Genomic DNA, 18,557 nt, shown 5'->3' on the forward strand with positions numbered 1-18,557 from the left:
ATGCCCAGGCTCTGCTTGGTGTCCCTGGGAATTCCTTCCCCATTTCTTTATACACTCACCAGGTAAGGGGTTGCCTCAGGGCAGCCTAAGGCCCAGATCCCCTGAGCCAGCCATGGGAACGTGAGACGAGGGAGGGGGAACCCATGTATCCCACAAGACTGGTGAGATTGACCTGTGCCTAGCCTAGTCCTTCTTTGCTCCCTTCCTGTCTATCCCTAGGAGTGCCATCTTCATAACAATACTTTGCTTATGCACACATCTTCATAGTAGGACATATTTCTGTGAAATGTGTTGTGTTTTGTAAAATGGCGTAGTAATGTGGGCAGGAACACCTCAGCCGGGCCTTAATTGTTCCCCTGAACGGGGACCTGGAAAGAGGTAGAGGCAGAGAAAGGGGGACAGAGAAGAACAGAAAGAGAGAGAGGAAGAGGCAGGCGGTGATGTGTGTGTGTGTGTGTGTGTGTGTGTGTGTGTGTGTGTGTGTGTGTGTGTGAGAGAGAGAGAGAGAGAGAGAGAGAGAGAGAGAGAGAGCATGTGTGAGGGGGAGGGAGGGAAGGAGAGAGGGGAGAGAAGAGGGCTGGGACTGAGCAATCTTTATATACCTGGTTCCAACTTCGGGCGGAGTCGCCGGGTATTGCTAGGTAACTGTTGGGCAGATCCTAGAGGAATTGCTCACAGTGAGAGATCTGGGATATGATGAAAACTGAGACATGAATCTGCGATCTACTTCGGATTATTTCCTGCAATGCCAGGATCCTGGAGCACCACACCTCCCACCCCCACCCCCTGCACTCTCCCCCGCTGTAGGCAGCAAGACAGTGATAAGTTAGTCATCTGCTTGCCTGGAAGATGTAAAACGCAGAGGAGATTAAGCTGAATGTCACAGAGGGCAGGGCATTGTTCAAATTCCTTAGTTCCTTCTCTGGACTCCGTTTCTGCCCTTGCCCCTCTCCCACCCCACCACACCGTTCAAGCAGCCAGTAGGCTGGTTCCGAGGGTCGCACACATGTAGGGTGCTAAAACCCACAAATGTGCCCAGTGTCCTTAAGTGTGGACCAGAACTTGTGAAAGATGCTGCCAAGTAAGGAGGGTACTGCAGTCAAGGACAGGGGGGCCCAGGGGAACAGAGGAGATGATCCCCAAAAGCCTCTCTGCGGATTGAGGCTTCCTAGGACTTAGAAATGTCTCCGTGCCTCCCTCACCCTTCTAGAATGGAGAATGGAAACAGAAAACTAAGCTAGGCTCAGAAAATAAAGCTTTACATGAGGACCGTGACACCTACTCCTGTGACACACAGGACATATGGATACAGTGTCACAAGAATGCACCCTATGGGAGTTGTCACATTAAACTTTTATGGGTTCAGGAAGGTGCCGGCATGCATGTGTATTCTTGTATGGAAACCCTAATATCTTAGGCCCTTAGGGGAGTTAAAAAAAAAGAAGAGTTGGTTAAGCCAATAAATAAGAAAAACCCTGTACAAAAATCACACCCTTCTGCAGTTTGACTTGGCTGGCTTCACTTTAAGCCTGCCTGGAGGCTTTGTAATCCCCAACCCAAGGCCGGTTAGAGCGAATCAGAGCAGGTCCCTCAACAAAGCCCAGGCAGGTCAGCGGTTCAGAAGCAAAAGACGAAGGAATTCAGTTTATGAACACAGATGTGCCTGATCTGTTCCTGACACTCAGGGGCCTCTTGACTTCCTGTGAGGATCAATAAAGGCAGGGGGCTTGGCTCCTAGTCAGTTGTCTTGTCTCAGGATGAGGGATGAGTGTGCCAACCCTGGCTCCTTAGGGACTCCTGGGTCATTTCCTTATTTGCAGCTGGGGAGAGCTTCTCTACTAGTTGAGAGCAAGAGAAGAGAGACAGAGACTGGGCGTGGCCTCAGACTGGGCATAGCTTCAGAGGCATTGATTGATAGGGATGCTGGCCATGATGATACTGGTTGAGCCTTTGCATCAGCCAGGATCGAAAGAAACTGAGCCACGGAGGAAATGATCTATCATCTATCATCTCCATCTATTATCTATTTATCGCCCATCTAAATATTATCTATTAGTCATCTACCCATCAGTTATCTGTTTGTGTATCCTTGTCCTAAGTAGGCTTCTTTTACTGCTGTGAATAGACACCAAGACCAAGGCCACTCTGATAAATACAACAGTTCATAGGGGCTGGCTTATAGGTTCAGAGGTTCAGTGTAGGTTGATGTCAGTATGCAGGTGAAGTCAAGGTCATGATTGGACAGTAAAAAGATAATTTTGTAAGGCAGGAGAGAAGGAGAAGGAAGGAGAATCAAGATGGAGATAGAGAAGGATGACCCAGATCTGGGTGGTCTTGAATTGCCAAGGCAGCTGGAATGGATTTCTGTAGGCAAATTTATCTTATCTAGGTGGGTGGTTTATACTCTTATCAATTGGTTGTGAGTTTATTGTGTGGACATATTGTGGATTGGGAATTTAACACAAATCTGATTGTTGGGTTACAGTTTGTTGAGTCTTCATTTTACTGGATTGTTGGGAGCTTATAGTTTAACTACCAGGGGACAGTGTAGGCAGTGTCAATGACCGGGAACCTCGCTGGGCCAGCCGCTGCTGGACTTCTAGAGCCCTGATTTTACTGGGCAGCTAGAACCAGAGAGTTTGAGGCTGGCAGAGAGGCACTGGGGGAAGATACTAACTTGAGATAAACCAGTGCTAGTTCCAATGGCGACCACCAGGGTACACTCAGGAACCGGTTTGGCAGATTATTTTTATTATTTTTTTTTTCCATTCCACTCTTTCTTTTTTTTTTTCTTTTTTTTTTTATTAACTTGAGTATTTCTTATATACATTTCAAGTGTTATTCCCTTTCCTGGTTTCCGGACAAACATCACCCTCCCCCCTTCCCTTCCTTATGGGTGTTCCCCTCCCAAACCTCCGCCCATTGCCACCCTCCCCGCATAGTCTAGTTCACTGGGGGTTCAGTCTTAGCAGGACCCAGGGCTTCCCCTTCCACTGGTGCTCTTACTAGGATATTCATTGCTACCTATGGGGACAGAGTCCAGGGTCAGTCCATGTATAGTCTTTAGGTAGTGGCTTAGTCCCTGGAAGCTCTGGTTGCTTGACATTGTTGTACTTTTGGGGTCTCGAGCACCTTCAAGCTCTTCCAGTTCTTTCTCTGATTCCTTCAATGGGGGACCTATTCTCAGTTCAGTGGTTTGCTGCTGGCATTCGCCTCTGTATTTGCTGTATTCTGGCTGTGTCTCTCAGGAGCGATCTACATCCGGCTCCTGTCGGTCTGCACTTCTTTGCTTCATCCATCTTGTCTAATTGGGTGGCTGTATATGTATGGGCCACCTGTGGGGCAGGCTCTGAATGGGTGTTCCTTCAGTCTCTGTTTTAATCTTTGCCTCTCCCTTCCCTGCCAAGGGTATTCTTTTTCCTCATTTAAAGAAGGAGTGAAGCATTCACATTTTGATCATCCGTCTTGAGTTTCCTTTGTTCTAGGGATCTAGGGTAATTCAAGCATTTGGGCTAATAGCCACTTATCAATGAGTGCATACCATGTATGTCTTTCTGTGAGTGGGTTAGCTCACTCAGGATGATATTTTCCAGTTCCAACCATTTGCCTACGAATTTCATAAACTCGTTGTTTTTGATAGCTGAGTAATATTCCATTGTGTAGATGTACCACATTTTCTGTATCCATTCCTCTGTTGAAGGGCATCTGGGTTCTTTCCAGTTTCTGGCTATTATAAATAAGGCTGCGATGAACATAGTGGAGCACGTGTCTCTTTTATATGTTGAGGCATCTTTTGGGTATATGCCCAAGAGAGGTATGGCTGGATCCTCAGGCAGTTCAATGTCCAATTTTCTGAGGAACCTCCAGACTGATTTCCAGAATGGTTTTACCAGTCTGCAATCCCACCAACAATGGAGGAGTGTTCCTCTTTCTCCACATCCTCGCCAGCATCTGCTGTCACCTGAGTTTTTGATCTTAGCCATTCTCACTGGTGTGAGGTGAAATCTCAGGGTTGTTTTGATTTGCATTTCCCTTATGACTAAAGATGTTGAACATTTCTTTAGGTGTTTCTCAGCCATTCGGCATTCCTCAGCTGTGAATTCTTTGTTTAGCTCTGAACCCCATTTTTTAATAGGGTTATTTGTTTCCCTGCGGTCTAACTTCTTGAGTTCTTTGTATATTTTGGATATAAGGCCTCTATCTGTTATAGGATTGGTAAAGATCTTTTCCCAATCTGTTGGTTGCCGTTTTGTCCTAACCACAGTGTCCTTTGCCTTACAGAAGCTTTGCAGTTTTATGAGATCCCATTTGTCGATTCTTGATCTTAGAGCATAAGCCATTGGTGTTTTGTTCAGGAAATTTTTTCCAGTGCCCATGTGTTCCAGATGCTTCCCTAGTTTTTCTTCTATTAGTTTGAGTGTGTCTGGTTTGATGTGGAGGTCCTTGATCCACTTGGACTTAAGCTTTGTACAGGGTGATAAGCATGGATCGATCTGCATTCTTCTACATGTTGCCCTCCAGTTGAACCAGCACCATTTGCTGAAAATGCTATCTTTTTTCCATTGGATGGTTTTGGCTCCTTTGTCAAAAATCAAGTGACCATAGGTGTGTGGGTTCATTTCTGGGTCTTCAATTCTATTCCATTGGTCTATCTGTCTGTCTCTGTACCAATACCATGCAGTTTTTATCACTATTGCTCTGTAATACTGCTTGAGTTCAGGGATAGTGATTCCCCCTGAAGTCCTCTTATTGTTGAGGATAGCTTTAGCTATCCTGGGTTTTTTGTTATTCCAGATGAATTTGCAAATTGTTCTGTCTAACTCTTTGAAGAATTGGAGTGGTATTTTGATGGGGATTGCATTGAATCTGTAGATTGCTTTTGGTAAAATGGCCATTTTTACTATATTAATCCTGCCAATCCATGAGCATGGGAGATCTTTCCATCTTCTGAGGTCTTCTTCAATTTCTTTCCTCAGTGTCTTGAAGTTCTTATTGTACAGATCTTTTACTTGCTTGGTTAAAGTCACACCGAGGTACTTTATATTATTTGGGTCTATTATGAAGGGTGTCGTTTCCCTAATTTCTTTCTCGGCTTGTTTCTCTTTTGTATAGAGGAAGGCAACTGATTTATTTGAGTTAATTTTATACCCAGCCACTTTGCTGAAGTTGTTTATCAGCTTTAGTAGTTCTCTGGTGGAACTTTTGGGATCACTTAAATATACTATCATGTCGTCTGCAAATAGTGATATTTTGACCTCTTCTTTTCCGATCTGTATCCCCTTGATCTCCTTTTGTTGTCTGATTGCTCTGGCTAGAACTTCAAGAACTATATTGAATAAGTAGGGAGAGAGTGGGCAGCCTTGTCTAGTCCCTGATTTTAGTGGGATTGCTTCAAGTTTCTCTCCATTTAGTTTAATGTTAGCAACTGGTTTGCTGTATATGGCTTTTACTATGTTTAGGTATGGGCCTTGAATACCTATTCTTTCCAGGACTTTTATCATGAAGGGGTGTTGAATTTTGTCAAATGCTTTCTCAGCATCTAATGAAATGATCATGTGGTTCTGTTCTTTCAGTTTGTTTATATGATGGATCACGTTGATGGTTTTCCTTATATTAAACCATCCCTGCATGCCTGGGATGAAGCCTACTTGATCATGGTGGATGATTGTTTTGATGTGCTCTTGAATTCGGTTTGCCAGAATTTTATTGAGTATTTTTGCGTCGATATTCATAAGGGAAATTGGTCTGAAGTTCTCTTTCTTTGTTGGGTCTTTGTGTGGTTTAGGTATAAGAGTAATTGTGGCTTCATAGAAGGAATTCGGTAGGGCTCCATCTGTTTCAATTTTGTGGAATAGTTTGGATAATATTGGTATAAGGTCTTCTATGAAGGTTTGATAGAATTCTGCACTAAACCCGTCTGGACCTGGGCTCTTTTTGGTTGGGAGACCTTTAATGACTGCTTCTATTTCCTTAGGAGTTATGGGGTTGTTTAACTGGTTTATCTGTTCCTGATTTAACTTCGATACCTGGTATCTGTCTAGGAAATTGTCCATTTCCTGAAGATTTTCAAGTTTTGTTGAATATAGGTTTTTATAGTAAGATCTGATGATTTTTTGAATTTCCTCTGAATCTGTAGTTATGTCTCCCTTTTCATTTCTGATTTTGTTAATTTGGACGCACTCTCTGTGTCCTTTCGTTAGTCTGGCTAAGGGTTTATCTATCTTGTTGATTTTCTCAAAGAACCAACTTTTGGTTCTGTTGATTCTTTCTATGGTCCTTTTTGTTTCTACTTGGTTGATTTCAGCTCTGAGTTTGATTATTTCCTGCCTTCTACTCCTCCTGGGTGTATTTGCTTCTTTTTGTTCTAGAGCTTTTAGGTGTGCTGTCAAGCTGCTGACATATGCTCTTTCCTGTTTCTTTCTGCAGGCACTCAGCGCTATGAGTTTTCCTCTTAGCACAGCTTTCATTGTGTCCCATAAGTTTGGGTATGTTGTACCTTCATTTTCATTAAATTCTAAAAGGTTTTTAATTTCTTTCTTTATTTCTTCCTTGACCAGGTTATCATTGAGTAGAGCATTGTTCAATTTCCACGTATATGTGGGCATTCTTCCCTTATTGTTATTGAAGACCAGTTTTAGGCCGTGGTGGTCCGATAGCACGCATGGGATTATTTCTATCTTTCTGTACCTGTTGAGGCCCGTTTTTTGACCAATTATATGGTCAATTTTGGAGCAAGTACCATGAGGAGCTGAGAAGAAGGTATATCCTTTTGCTTTAGGATAGAATGTTCTATAAATATCCGTTAAGTCCATTTGGCTCATGACTTCTCTTAGTCTGTCTACATCTCTGTTTAATTTCTGTTTCCATGATCTGTCCATTGATGAGAGTGGGGTGTTGAAATCTCCCACTATTATTGTGTGAGGTGCAATGTGTGTTTTGAGCTTTAGTAAGGTTTCTTTTACATATGTAGGTGCCCTTGTATTTGGGGCATAGATATTTAGGATTGAGAGTTCATCTTGGTGGATTTTTCCTTTGATGAATATGAAGTGTCCTTCCTTATCTTTTTTGATGACTTTTAGTTGAAAATTGATTTTATTTGATATTAGAATGGCTACTCCAGCTTGCTTCTTCTGACCATTTGCTTGGAAAATTGTTTTCCAGCCTTTCACTCTGAGGTAATGTCTGTCTTTGTCTCTGAGGTGTGTTTCCTGTAGGCAGCAGAATGCAGGGTCCTCGTTGCGTATCCAGTTTGTTAATCTATGTCTTTTTATTGGGGAGTTGAGGCCATTGATATTGAGAGATATTAAGGAATAGTGATTATTGCTTCCCGTTATATTCATATTTGGAAGTGAGGTTATGTTTGTGTGCTTTCATTCTCTTTGTTTTGTTGCCAAGATGATTAGTTTCTTGCTTCTAGGGTATAGCTTGCCTCCTTATGTTGGGCTTTACCCTTTATTATCCTTTGTAGTGCTGGACTTGTAGAAAGATATTGTGTAAATTTGGTTTTGTCATGGAATATCTTGGTTTCTCCATCTATGTTAATTGAGAGTTTTGCAGGATACAGTAACCTGGGCTGGCATTTGTGTTCTCTTAGGGTCTGTATGACATCTGTCCAGGATCTTCTGGCCTTCATAGTTTCTGGCGAAAAGTCTGGTGTGATTCTGATAGGTCTGCCTTTATATGTTACTTGACCTTTTTCCCTTACTGCTTTTAATATTCTTTCTTTATTTTGTGCGTTTGGTGTTTTGACAATTATGTGACGGGAGGTATTTCTTTTCTGGTCCAATCTATTTGGAGTTCTGTAGGCTTCTTGTATGCCTATGGGTATCTCTTTTTTTAGGTTAGGGAAGTTTTCTTCTATGATTTTGTTGAAGATATTTACTGGTCCTTTGAGCTGGGAGTCTTCACTCTCTTCTATACCTATTATCCTTAGGTTTGATCTTCTCATTGAGTCCTGGATTTCCTGTATGTTTTGGACCAGTAGCTTTTTCCGCTTTACATTATCTTTGACAGTTGAGTCAATGATTTCTATGGAATCTTCTGCTCCCGAGATTCTCTCTTCCATCTCTTGAATTCTGTTGGTGAAGCTTGTATCTACAGCTCCTTGTCTTTTCTTTTGATTTTCTATGTCCAGGGTTGTTTCCATGTGTTCTTTCTTGATTGCTTCTATTTCCATTTTTAATTCCTTCAACTGTTTGATTGTGTTTTCCTGGAATTCTTTCAGGGATTTTTGCGATTCCTCTCTGTAGGCTTCTACTTGTTCTCTAAGGGAGTTCTTTATGTCTTTCTTGAAGTCCTCCAGCATCATGATCAAATATGATTTTGAAACTAGGTCTTGCTTTTCTGGTGTGTTTGGATATTCCGTGTTTGCTTTGGTGGGAGAATTGGGCTCCGATGATGCCATGTAGTCTTGGTTTCTGTTGCTTGGGTTCCTGTGCTTGCCTCTCGCCATCAGATTATCTCTAGTGTTACTTTGTTCTGCTATTTCTGACAGTGGCTAGACTGTCCTATAACCTGTGTGTCAGGAGTGCTGTAGACCTGTTTTCCTGTTTTCTTTCAGCCAGTTATGGGGACAGAGTGTTCTGCTTTCGGGCGTGTAGTTTTTCCTCTCTACAGGTCTTCAGCTGTTCCTGTGGGCCTGTGCCGCTCCTTCCGGGAGCCTCCGTGCACCAGGGTTTCAGATGACGTTTGGTGTTTTCCTCTGGCGCCTGGATGTGCACAGAGTGCAGTCTCTTCTGGTTTCCCAGGCGTGTCCGCCTCTCTGAAGGTTCAGCTCTCCCTCCCACGGGATTTGGGTGCAGAGAACTGTTTATCCGGTCTGTTTCCTTCAGGTTCCGGCAGTGTCTCAGGCGCAGGGGTCCTGCCGCTCCCAGGCCCTCCCCTACGGGAACCCAGAGGCCTTATCCAGTTGCCTCTTGGGCCAGGGATGTGGGCAGGGGTGGGCAGTGTTGGTGGTCTCCTCCGCTCTGCAGCCTCAGGAGTGCCCACCTGATCAGGCGGTGAGGTCTCTCTCCCACGGGGTTTGGGAGCAGAGAGCTGCTGCGGTCCGGGATCCGCCGGTGTGGGACTTCCGGTAAACACAGGAAGTGCCCGGCCTTAGAGGAATTTTGCCTCTGTGTGTCCTGAGTTCACCAGGCAGGTTTCTTGCAGGGGAAAAGTTGGTCCTACCTGCAGTTCCAAGGCTCAAGTTTGCTCGTGGGGTACTGCCTAAGTCCTCTCCGCTGTGGCAGCAACCGGGAAGATCTGCGCCGCTCTTTCCAGGAGCCTCCGTGCACCAGGGTTCCAGATGGCGTTTGGTGTTTTCCTCTGGCGCCTGGATGTGCACAGAGTGCAGTCTCTTCTGGTTTCCCAGGCGTGTTCGCCTCTCTGAAGGTTCAGCTCTCCCTCCCACGGGATTTGGGTGCAGAGAACTGTTTATCCGGTCTGTTTCCTTCAGGTTCCGGCAGTGTCTCAGGCGCAGGGGTTCTGCCGCTCCCAGGCCCTCCCCTACGGGAACCCAGAGGCCTTATACAGTTGCCTCTTGGGCCAGGGATGTGGGCAGGGGTGGGCAGTGTTGGTGGTCTCCTCCGCTCTGCAGCCTCAGGAGTGCCCACCTGATCAGGCGGTGGGGTCTCTCTCCCACGGGGTTTTCGATTATTTTTATTATTATTGCAACAGTTCAGTCCATTATCATCAGGACAGGAGCATGGCAGCATGGTACAGGAAAAGCTGTACATCTTCATCTACAGGCTGCTAGCAGAAGACTCACTTCCAGGCAGCTAGGACTAGGGTATTAAAGCCTACGCCCACAGTGACACACCTACTCCAACAAAGCCATTTCCTATTAGTGCCTCTCCCTGGGCCAAGCATATACAAACCATCACAATCCTCTACCTATCAGTTATCTATCTTCTACCTATCAATCATGTATGTGTAAGTCTATCAACTATGTATATATGTATGCATGTATGCATGTATCCATCATCGCCTGCCTATCAATTATCTGTCTACCTTGATATTGATCTACATATAAATTATCTACCTACAAATTACCTACTTACTTATCTATCAATAACCTAGCTATTGCCATTTAACTGTATCTATCTACCTACTTACCTATCATTTCCCCATCTTCACTTTGTAGTGATCTATAGATATCATAGATACACACACACTCACACATACACGCATACTGAAGACTTAGTCACAGAGGTTTGGGCCTCCATGGTCTGGGAGTTGGGTAGGGTGTGTTAATGGCAACCTGTGGTGCTGACTCAGGTCACCTGGTAATCTACGTTCTTGTCTGGCTAAGGACAGATTGTTTCCGGTTTAAAGCTGGTTGCTTCCAGGTTACAGGATCTGTCACAGGAACCAAAATGAAGACCTCATCATGACTCCAACTCTGTAAGATATTTTGCATCTAGATTGCTCTACCGTATCTTTCCACAAAATCTTCCTTCCTATCAAAGGCTCTTGAGATGCTTTTAGTCTCTGAAGGTCCCTGAAGTCTATAATGATTAGACTGACTCGATTTATTGGCAGCTGAAGATGACAGCATTAAACTGGAGAGTGTCGGGGCCTCAGCTTCCTCACCGGAACAAACAGTGATGGAACACATATCATTATCAGGACGAGTAGACAGCACAGCACATTAACAGCTAAAGTAAGTGCATGACCAGTTATCACCAGTTTCTGGTAGGTAGTGGTCCTAAGTAAAGGCTCGTCTAAATGTAATCTTTACCCACAAACCTTAAAAACATTTCCCCTGTACTAATTGGTGGTGGTAGAAGTGCGTTGGGGAGTTAACTCTGTCCACTCAGGAACACGAGAAAACCAGGGACAATACACAATGGAGTTGGTTTGAAAGGTGTGGTTTGAGAGAGCCCTTGGACACCAAGCGAAGAAATAAAAATGGACTGTACAAGTCTGGGGTTGGACCAGAGAAGCAGACAAAACAAGCTAGTGGAAGCGAAATCATTCTTATGCTAAAGTACTGAACAGGCTGGGAAGACGAGGAGGCATTGGGAAGAAGGGGCTGGTGCTTGTCTAGGGATGATGGAGAAATCTGGTTGGGTGGGAGTAAGAAGACTACAAAGAAAGGGGACAGAGTGAAGGATTGGCTAAGGAGGGTGAGATTGTGCCCAAGAGTCTGTGTCTGGGAGCCTTTGAGAGTGGAGACCACTGACAGAAACAGAAAGGGTTAATGGTTGTAGGGCAGGGTTTGGGAGATGACATAGAAAATTATTTAGGGCATCTTCATTTGAATTTTGATGATATAACAGAATTTTGATACGATTCAAGTGGCCATACCCAGGAGGACGTCAGGGAGGGGAGGGCTGCGCTCTCAGAAGCTGGGCTGCTTTCAGCCATCTTTGCAGGGATTAAAGATGAAGCTCTGAAGTGGAATGAATCCCAGGAACTTCCACTCAGTGTAAGTTTGAAAATAAACCAGGATAGGCCATCTTTTCTCTGATTGCAAACTGTCAACAAGTGAAGCACAACAAATTCTCATTTTCCACAGTAGTTATGAGCAGTGAATGTGCTACGAACGTTGGATTAGCAAGTTCTGAGGGGCTGCCTTGTGTGGAAACACATGCTTCGTTCCTGTGTCTCGTCACAGCATTTTCTTTAACCAACCATTACCTTATCTCTTTCTCCCCTCTCTCTGAAGAGTATCCTGTAGAGTGTGGGGTGTGTGTGTGTGTGTGTGTGTGTGTGTGTGTGTGTGTGTGTGTGTGCCAAGGCTTGAGGGCTAGGAGTTCCACTATTGTTCTCTGTCTTAGCTTTTAGACAGGGTCTTTCATTGAACCAGGAACTCACCATCTGGCTGGTGCTAGACTTACAGACATACAAGACCATACCCAGCCTTTACAGTGTGATGGAGCGCCAACTCTTGCATAGCAAGCTCTTTATAAATAGTTATCTTGCTAGCTGTCTCAGGGTTTCCATCTCCGTGGAGAGACACCATGACATTGTAAGGCAACTCTTATAAAGGAGACCATTTAACTGGGGCTGGCTTACAGTTTCAGAGGTTCAGTCCATTTTCATCATGGCATGAAGCATGGCAGCATGCAGTCAGACATGGTGCTGGAGGAGCCAAGAATTCTACATATCGATCCGACAACCAGGAAGAGACTGGCTTCTGAAGGAGCCAGAAGGAGGGTCTTCTCCTCACTGGGTAGAACTTGAACATAGGATCTCAAAGCCCTCCCCTATAGCTGAACTTCCTCCAGAAAGGCCACACCTACTCCAACAAGGCCATACCTCTTAACAGTGCCACTTCCCATGAGCCAAGCATATTCAAACCACCACACTAGCTCCATGTGATTTGCTTTAAGTTGGGTGTTTCTGTCTAAAGACACTTTATTTAACATAGATTGTCCATCTACCACCACAGAACACTTGACTGACTACACATGCTCTCCCTCCACGAACGGTCTTTTATGCACACATTCAGGAACTCTTGCCTTTAGGGGTGCTTGGAGACCATTTGATATAGAGAACTCACCAACAAGAGGTAGAGAAATCTCAGCTGGTGGTACACGTTTATCAAATGAGTGCTGAGGGGAAAAGGCTGCCAGTTGCTTGGTTAACTTTCTGCTGGAACGTGCTAGGTGGGGGATTCGAAGCTTTCGGCACTCCACACGTGTCCAGAAACCACCCCCTGAGTGCTGTGTGCACTGACTTAGAGGTTATAAATGTCTTGAAGTAGGTGGACCAGAAAACTGGAATCGGGATGACGGGGTCATTGTGCTTGCCAGAGAACGAGGCAAACAACAGTGAGGACTGTTTGCTGCTCAGTCCCCAAAGCCTGAGGCTTCGGAGTCCATTTGGTAAAGAACTTGTAAATGTTTGTCATTGGAAAGTAAACTTGGATATGAACCACCACAAAGTTGTTGAATCAAGCTCAACTGGAGCCCTTTCTTCTGTATTTCTTACCGCTTAAGCAGACTTGTGTCAGCCGTAATAGCTTCACTCTAGTTGTCTGTATTGGTCAATAGTTGCATTGCTATGACCAAATACTCAGTAAGAAGCAACTTTAGGACGAAGGGTTTATTTTGGCTTACAGTCTGAGTGTGTAGTCCAATGGCAGGGAAGTCACGATTGCACGAACGGAGGCTGCTGCCCAGTGTGTGCGGCCGAGGAGTAGAAAGCATGAATGCTGGTGTGCAAGTCCCTCTTTTATCCAGTCTGGTACCCCAGCCCTTGGGATGGTGCTGCCCACTTTGAGGGTGGGACTTCCCTCCTCTGTAGATCCTCCATGAAAAAGCAACCACAGGCTTATCTCCTGGATGATTCTAAATACAATCAAGTCGACAATGGTGATTAGCCATCACACCCTGTGGTGGTTTGAATATGCTTGGCCCGGGGTGGCACTATTAGAGGGTTTGACCTTGTTGGAGGAATTGTGTCATTACGGGCATGGGTTTTAAGATCCTCCTCCTCGCTCCCTGGAAGCCAGTCTTCTATCAGCCTTCAGATGAAGATGTCGAACTCTCAGCTCTCTGCACCATGCCTGCCTGGACACCGCCATGTTCCCATCTTGATGATAATGGACTGAACCTCTGAACCTGCAAGCCAGCCCCAATTAAATGTTGTCCTTCTAAGAGTTGCCTTGGTCATGGTGTCTGTTCGCAGCCAGCAGTAAAACTCTTTAAGACAAACCCTAAGGATTTTAGTGACTCACTATACATAATAAAGTACATTTCTTGTTCAGAGGGGCAAGTCACACAGTCAGGCCAACAATCATCTGGGGACCCAGGGGCCTTTCACCCATCTGCTCAGCTATTGCAAGGCCCAGGGACCTCCTGCTGGGTTTTCTACAAGTTGACCACCAGAGGGCGAGAAAAGTCCCTCGGATGTTTTAGGGGCTGGGGCAATGGCACAGTATTAGCCTCTGGACGTTACTGGTCAGAATGAAATCATGACCCTTCTTACGTAGAGGTGAGAGCCAGAGAAATACTGGGGACATACAAGGGTCTGCGTCTGTGCCTGCTATTGCATCAAAGACACACGTTTATTGTCCAGCCCATCCTTCTGGACGTCAGAGGTCCAAACCCAGCCTAATGGATCTGAATTCTAACGGGATATCTGCATGGGGGGAAATTCCTGGAGAAACAGCAGCTGGTCAGCAGTCACCTGGAAAACAAAAACAAAACCACTCAGCCAACATGATGTGAGCCACTACTGTTTCCTGAGGAGGACTCTATAAACTCTTCAAAAGCAGGATTTTAGGAGAGAGGGAGTTCAACTTATACCATTCCTGTGAGGCAGGAACTCCTTTTGGAGTCCTTTCCTCTTTGACCTTGACCCTGTTTGGTGGGAAACCATTTTGATGGAAACATTTATGGAGGAAAGGCTTCAACAGCTTGCAAGTTCCCAGATGTAGCAAGGATTAAGAAAATATAACTTTACGTGGTTTGGAATTTTTAACACTATAAAGGAGTAGGCATTTTGGGTTATTGAATTGACACTGGTTTTGGCTTGAAAGGGTCAGAGAGTTTCTTTTTCCTGTTTAGTGGCCTCAGAAGTCATACTTGTCTGAGTTTCTCTCCGAGGCAGAAGAACTTTATCCAATAAAGATGCTTTAAAGAGCAGTGGTTTCTTACTGAGCCTAATGGTGTTCCTTGTTCAGAGAGTCCCTTTTGAACGCACCCCTAAGCAGGGTTGAGGGTCGAAGTGCCTCAGCGGGCTGCGTGTTAGCACACTGCACCTTGACTCAGTCTGTGGAAGGTCACCATGCTTAGGATTCTGTGGCATAGATAGATGTATGCCTTTTCTCCTCACCCATGGCCTATATGCCACTTTGCCCATCAAATGTGTGCAATGGGCGGATGTGTGCTCTTGATATGGGAGTGAACAGGAGTCCTCTGACCCCTGATCACAACATCTCTCTTCCCCAGTGAAGCTATCAGGAAGCAGAGCTGGCTGTTAACTTGTAGGCGATTTCACTAGGCTCCTCCCAGGGGCCTAGCAACGGCATCATCATCTGATGCTGTTACCTGCTGCTGCCAAGTGCAGGCGACATTTAAATCTGTGTGTGTCTCTGTCTCTGTCTCTGTGTCTCTTTTTTCCCCACTCCGGCCTATCTCTCTCTGTGTCTCCCACCTTCTGTCCTTCTCTGTCCCCTCTTTTCTGCCCCCACGACTCTGTTCCCATCTGCCTGCCTCTGCCCCTTCTCCAGGCCCTCGCTCCCCTCCCTTCCCTCAAATAAACCTCCTTTATGCCAGGTCTGTTTCATGTTGTAATTTCTCAGGGTATCATGGGCCCACCACATTTTATTTAATAACAACTGTTCTTCTTCTTTTTTGGGGGGGGGGAGGTAAGCAGGTTTTATTGTTGCTGCTGGAGAGCCTTGGCCAGCCACATCAGGACAGGGGTAGTAGGTGGAGGGCATTACTGGGCTGAGCTCGGGAGGAGCTGCTCAGAGCAGGAAGGGGATTATGGGCATGCGCAGGGGTGGGTAGTCACGGAACTCCTTCAGGTAGCTGCGATGCTTGCCCTTGGCCCAGATAGTCATCTGGGTGAAGCCCACCAGGGAGAAGAGGGCCACTGGGACACACTGTGTCATGATGGCAAAGCCAATCCAGGAGCCGACCTCGTAAGTGTAATTGGGACAGGACACTAACAGAAACAGCCAGGTGAAGGGGTTCTTGGTGGGGTATGGGATCTTCCTGATTTTCGACCCCGCTGGCCGAAGATCCCGGAGAGCCATGTGGATAGAGAAGTTCTCAAGCTGACAGATCACAAAAATGGCCAGTGCCAGCTTAACCTGCTGAACTCCATAGGTAGGGGGTGTGTAGAGAGGGTGGTTGATGTAATAAGCCATCCACGCAGCAAAGCCCCAGTAGTAGGTGCAGTTTTTGAAGATGTTTCGCAGGGGCATGGTTCCGTGAGAGACTCGGTGCACAAAGAGAGTCTCCAGCAGGCGCTTGATGTAGTGGAAGGAGTGGCACATGCAGGCGAGGTGCACCACCATATGCTGACTGGATGTAAAGTCATATTTGCGGCCATAAATGAAGGGCACCCGGAAGTAGAAGAGCAGGTAGATGAAAAGGGGCCCAGCATACTCCGTCAGGAAGACCGTCACCCAGCTGATCTGGGCCCCGAGGTCCCGGAAGTAGAGCGTGGCTGTGGTGCCCACAGGAAGCTTCTGCAACACATCTTCATCTTTCAGGGACTTCCCCTTGGGGTCCAGGCGGAGGGACTGGCGGGCAGGATACCACTGCGGGAGTGTCTTGGTGAAAAGGGTCTTGATTTCAGAAATGGTGGCCTGAGGCTCTACCTTGTCCAGGAAGCACAGCTTCTCCCTCGTCTTTGCATCCACCTCGTAGTGCTTCATGGTTCTTCCACAGGATGGCACCTGCACCTCTGCAGCTGAGTAGCCTCCCTGCTGCACCAACCACCACCCAGCCCCTCACACACAAGGAGCAGCACTCCAGGGCCACAACTGTTCTTCTTAAACTGAGACTATTACCTTCTGCCTTAGTTAGGCTTTCTGCGGTTGTGATGAAGCACCATGACCAAAGCAAGTTGGGGTAGGAAAGGGTTTATTTGCCTTTGCACTTCCATACCACTGTTCATCACTGAAGGAAGTCAGGACAGGGACTGAGAGAGGGAACCTACAGGGAGGAGTGATGCAGAGGCCATGGAGGGGTGCTGCTTACTGGCTTCTGCCTGCTTTTTTATAGAACCCTGACCATCAGCACCACCCACAATGAGTTGGCTCTCCCCTCCAAATAAATCACCAAGAAAATGACCTACTGGCTTGCCTACATCCTGGTCCTTTTTTGTCTTTAAGATTTACTTTATATATGTGAGTACACTGTCGCTGTCCTCAGACACACCAGAAGAGGGCATCAGATCCCATTACAGATGGCTGTGAGTCACCATGTGGTTGCTGGGAATTGAACTCAGGACCTCTAGAAGAGCAGTCAGTGCTCTTATTGGCTAAGCCATCTCTCCAGCCCCTACATCATAGTCTTATGGAGACTTTTTCTCAATATGAGTTTCCCTCCTTTTTGATGACTCTGGCTGTGTCCAGTTGACATAAAACTAGCCAGCACCTTGCTCCCATCCCCCTAAGAAGGACAGTTCTACTTCCACAGGCTTGTGGAGACAGGAAGTGTGATCCAATGAAGTCTTGTGATCCAATGAAGTCAATCATATGCTCCTTCCCGGGAACATGAATCTTGGGCACACGAACAGAAAAATCTATTGGAAAATCCAATAGAAAGATGGGAAATGGTTGGAGGTAGTGTGCCCCAAAACAAAAGTCTGAGAGAAACTGGCTGGTGTTTCTGTACCCGGGCTTTCCTGGGTCCTGTTACTCCAACCTGTGTAATTTGGCCTTCTCTTTAACCTACCAAGTGACCTCTTATTCTTCTAACACTATTTTTTTAAATTGCTTATTTTATTTATTTACATTTCAAATATTATCTCTCTTCTTGGTTTCTCCTCCACAAACCCCCATCCTATACACCCACTCCTGCCTCACTGCCCTAGCATTCCCCTACACTGGGGCATCGAGCCTCCACAGGACCAAGGGCCTCCTCTCACATTGATGCCAGGTAAGGCCATCCTCTGCTACATATGCATCTGGAGCCATGGGTCCCTCACTCTTTAAAAGCTTAGTTAATTTTTCAGTTCTTTGCCAAAAACCATTTATTATTTTAACAAGTAAAATACCCTTATCCCGCCCCCCACAATCTGGGGCAGAATGGAAACTGATAGCAACATCTGGAAGAATTGGAGCTTTGTTTTATTTCGACCTGCTGTTAACAATTCTTTGTCACGGGGAATCTTCTCTCTGTTTTCCTAACACAGTACCAATCTTCTTTCTTTCTTTTTTCTTTCCTTCCTTCTTTCTTTTTTTAAAGTATCATGAGTACCTAGGGGAGGCCTGAAGAGAGGATCAGATGCCCCTGGAGCTGGAGTTGCAGGTGGCTGTGAGCTGCCCCACTGTGAGCATTGGGAACAGAACCCAGGTCCTTGAGGGAAGCAGCAAGCATTCTTAAATCACTGAGCCATCTCTCCAGCCCCTTGCCTCCACTTTGATTTCTTGATAGTTGTTTGATTTTTAGTACAATGATTGTGGCACTGGAGCGGCCCACGAATAACTCATTTGATAGTGCCAACTCGTTCACACAACTGGTTTGAATTAACTTGCAGGAGGCACTCTTGGTGAAACAATCCAGCCTTGAATTGATTTTGCTGATAGGTGGGGTGACTCACAAAGACATTAAGTCACAGAATTAGATGCAGTCCTCTTACACAACCACCTTAGAGAGTATAAACAATGACATAATCAGTAAATATTGGCACAAAGGATAACCTACCATGATATTAAGGGCTTCTTCAATTAACATAAATAACGGTCGCTTTATCCTTACTTTAAATATACATCTGGCGGGGGGCAAGTGTGAAAGTGGATCAATTTGTGATTTGAATTGGCAGCACATGACAACAGTTCAGACCAACTGGGCCACAAGTATCATCACATTTACAGTACATGCATGTAGGGTTGCCTGTGTTAGGTAAAGAAACACTTCCAGGTGACTTACGCAATAGATGAGTTC

The 18,557-nt window shown here is 45.6% G+C and overlaps 1 protein-coding gene across 1 annotated transcript; it reads right to left on the bottom strand.

Annotated features, from left to right (window-relative positions):
* Positions 1–15,300: 15,300 nt before the first annotated feature.
* Tecrl2 (trans-2,3-enoyl-CoA reductase like 2) lies at positions 15,301–16,419 on the bottom strand. The gene has a single exon (XM_574311.9). The coding sequence runs from the start codon at positions 16,319–16,321 to the stop codon at positions 15,404–15,406; it is 918 nt and encodes a 305-aa protein (XP_574311.1). The 5' UTR covers positions 16,322–16,419; the 3' UTR covers positions 15,301–15,403.
* Positions 16,420–18,557: the final 2,138 nt, after the last annotated feature.

The sequence above is a fragment of the Rattus norvegicus genome, chromosome 1 (genome assembly GCF_036323735.1).
Source record: "Rattus norvegicus strain BN/NHsdMcwi chromosome 1, GRCr8, whole genome shotgun sequence".
NCBI classification, from domain to species: domain Eukaryota; kingdom Metazoa; phylum Chordata; class Mammalia; order Rodentia; family Muridae; genus Rattus; species Rattus norvegicus.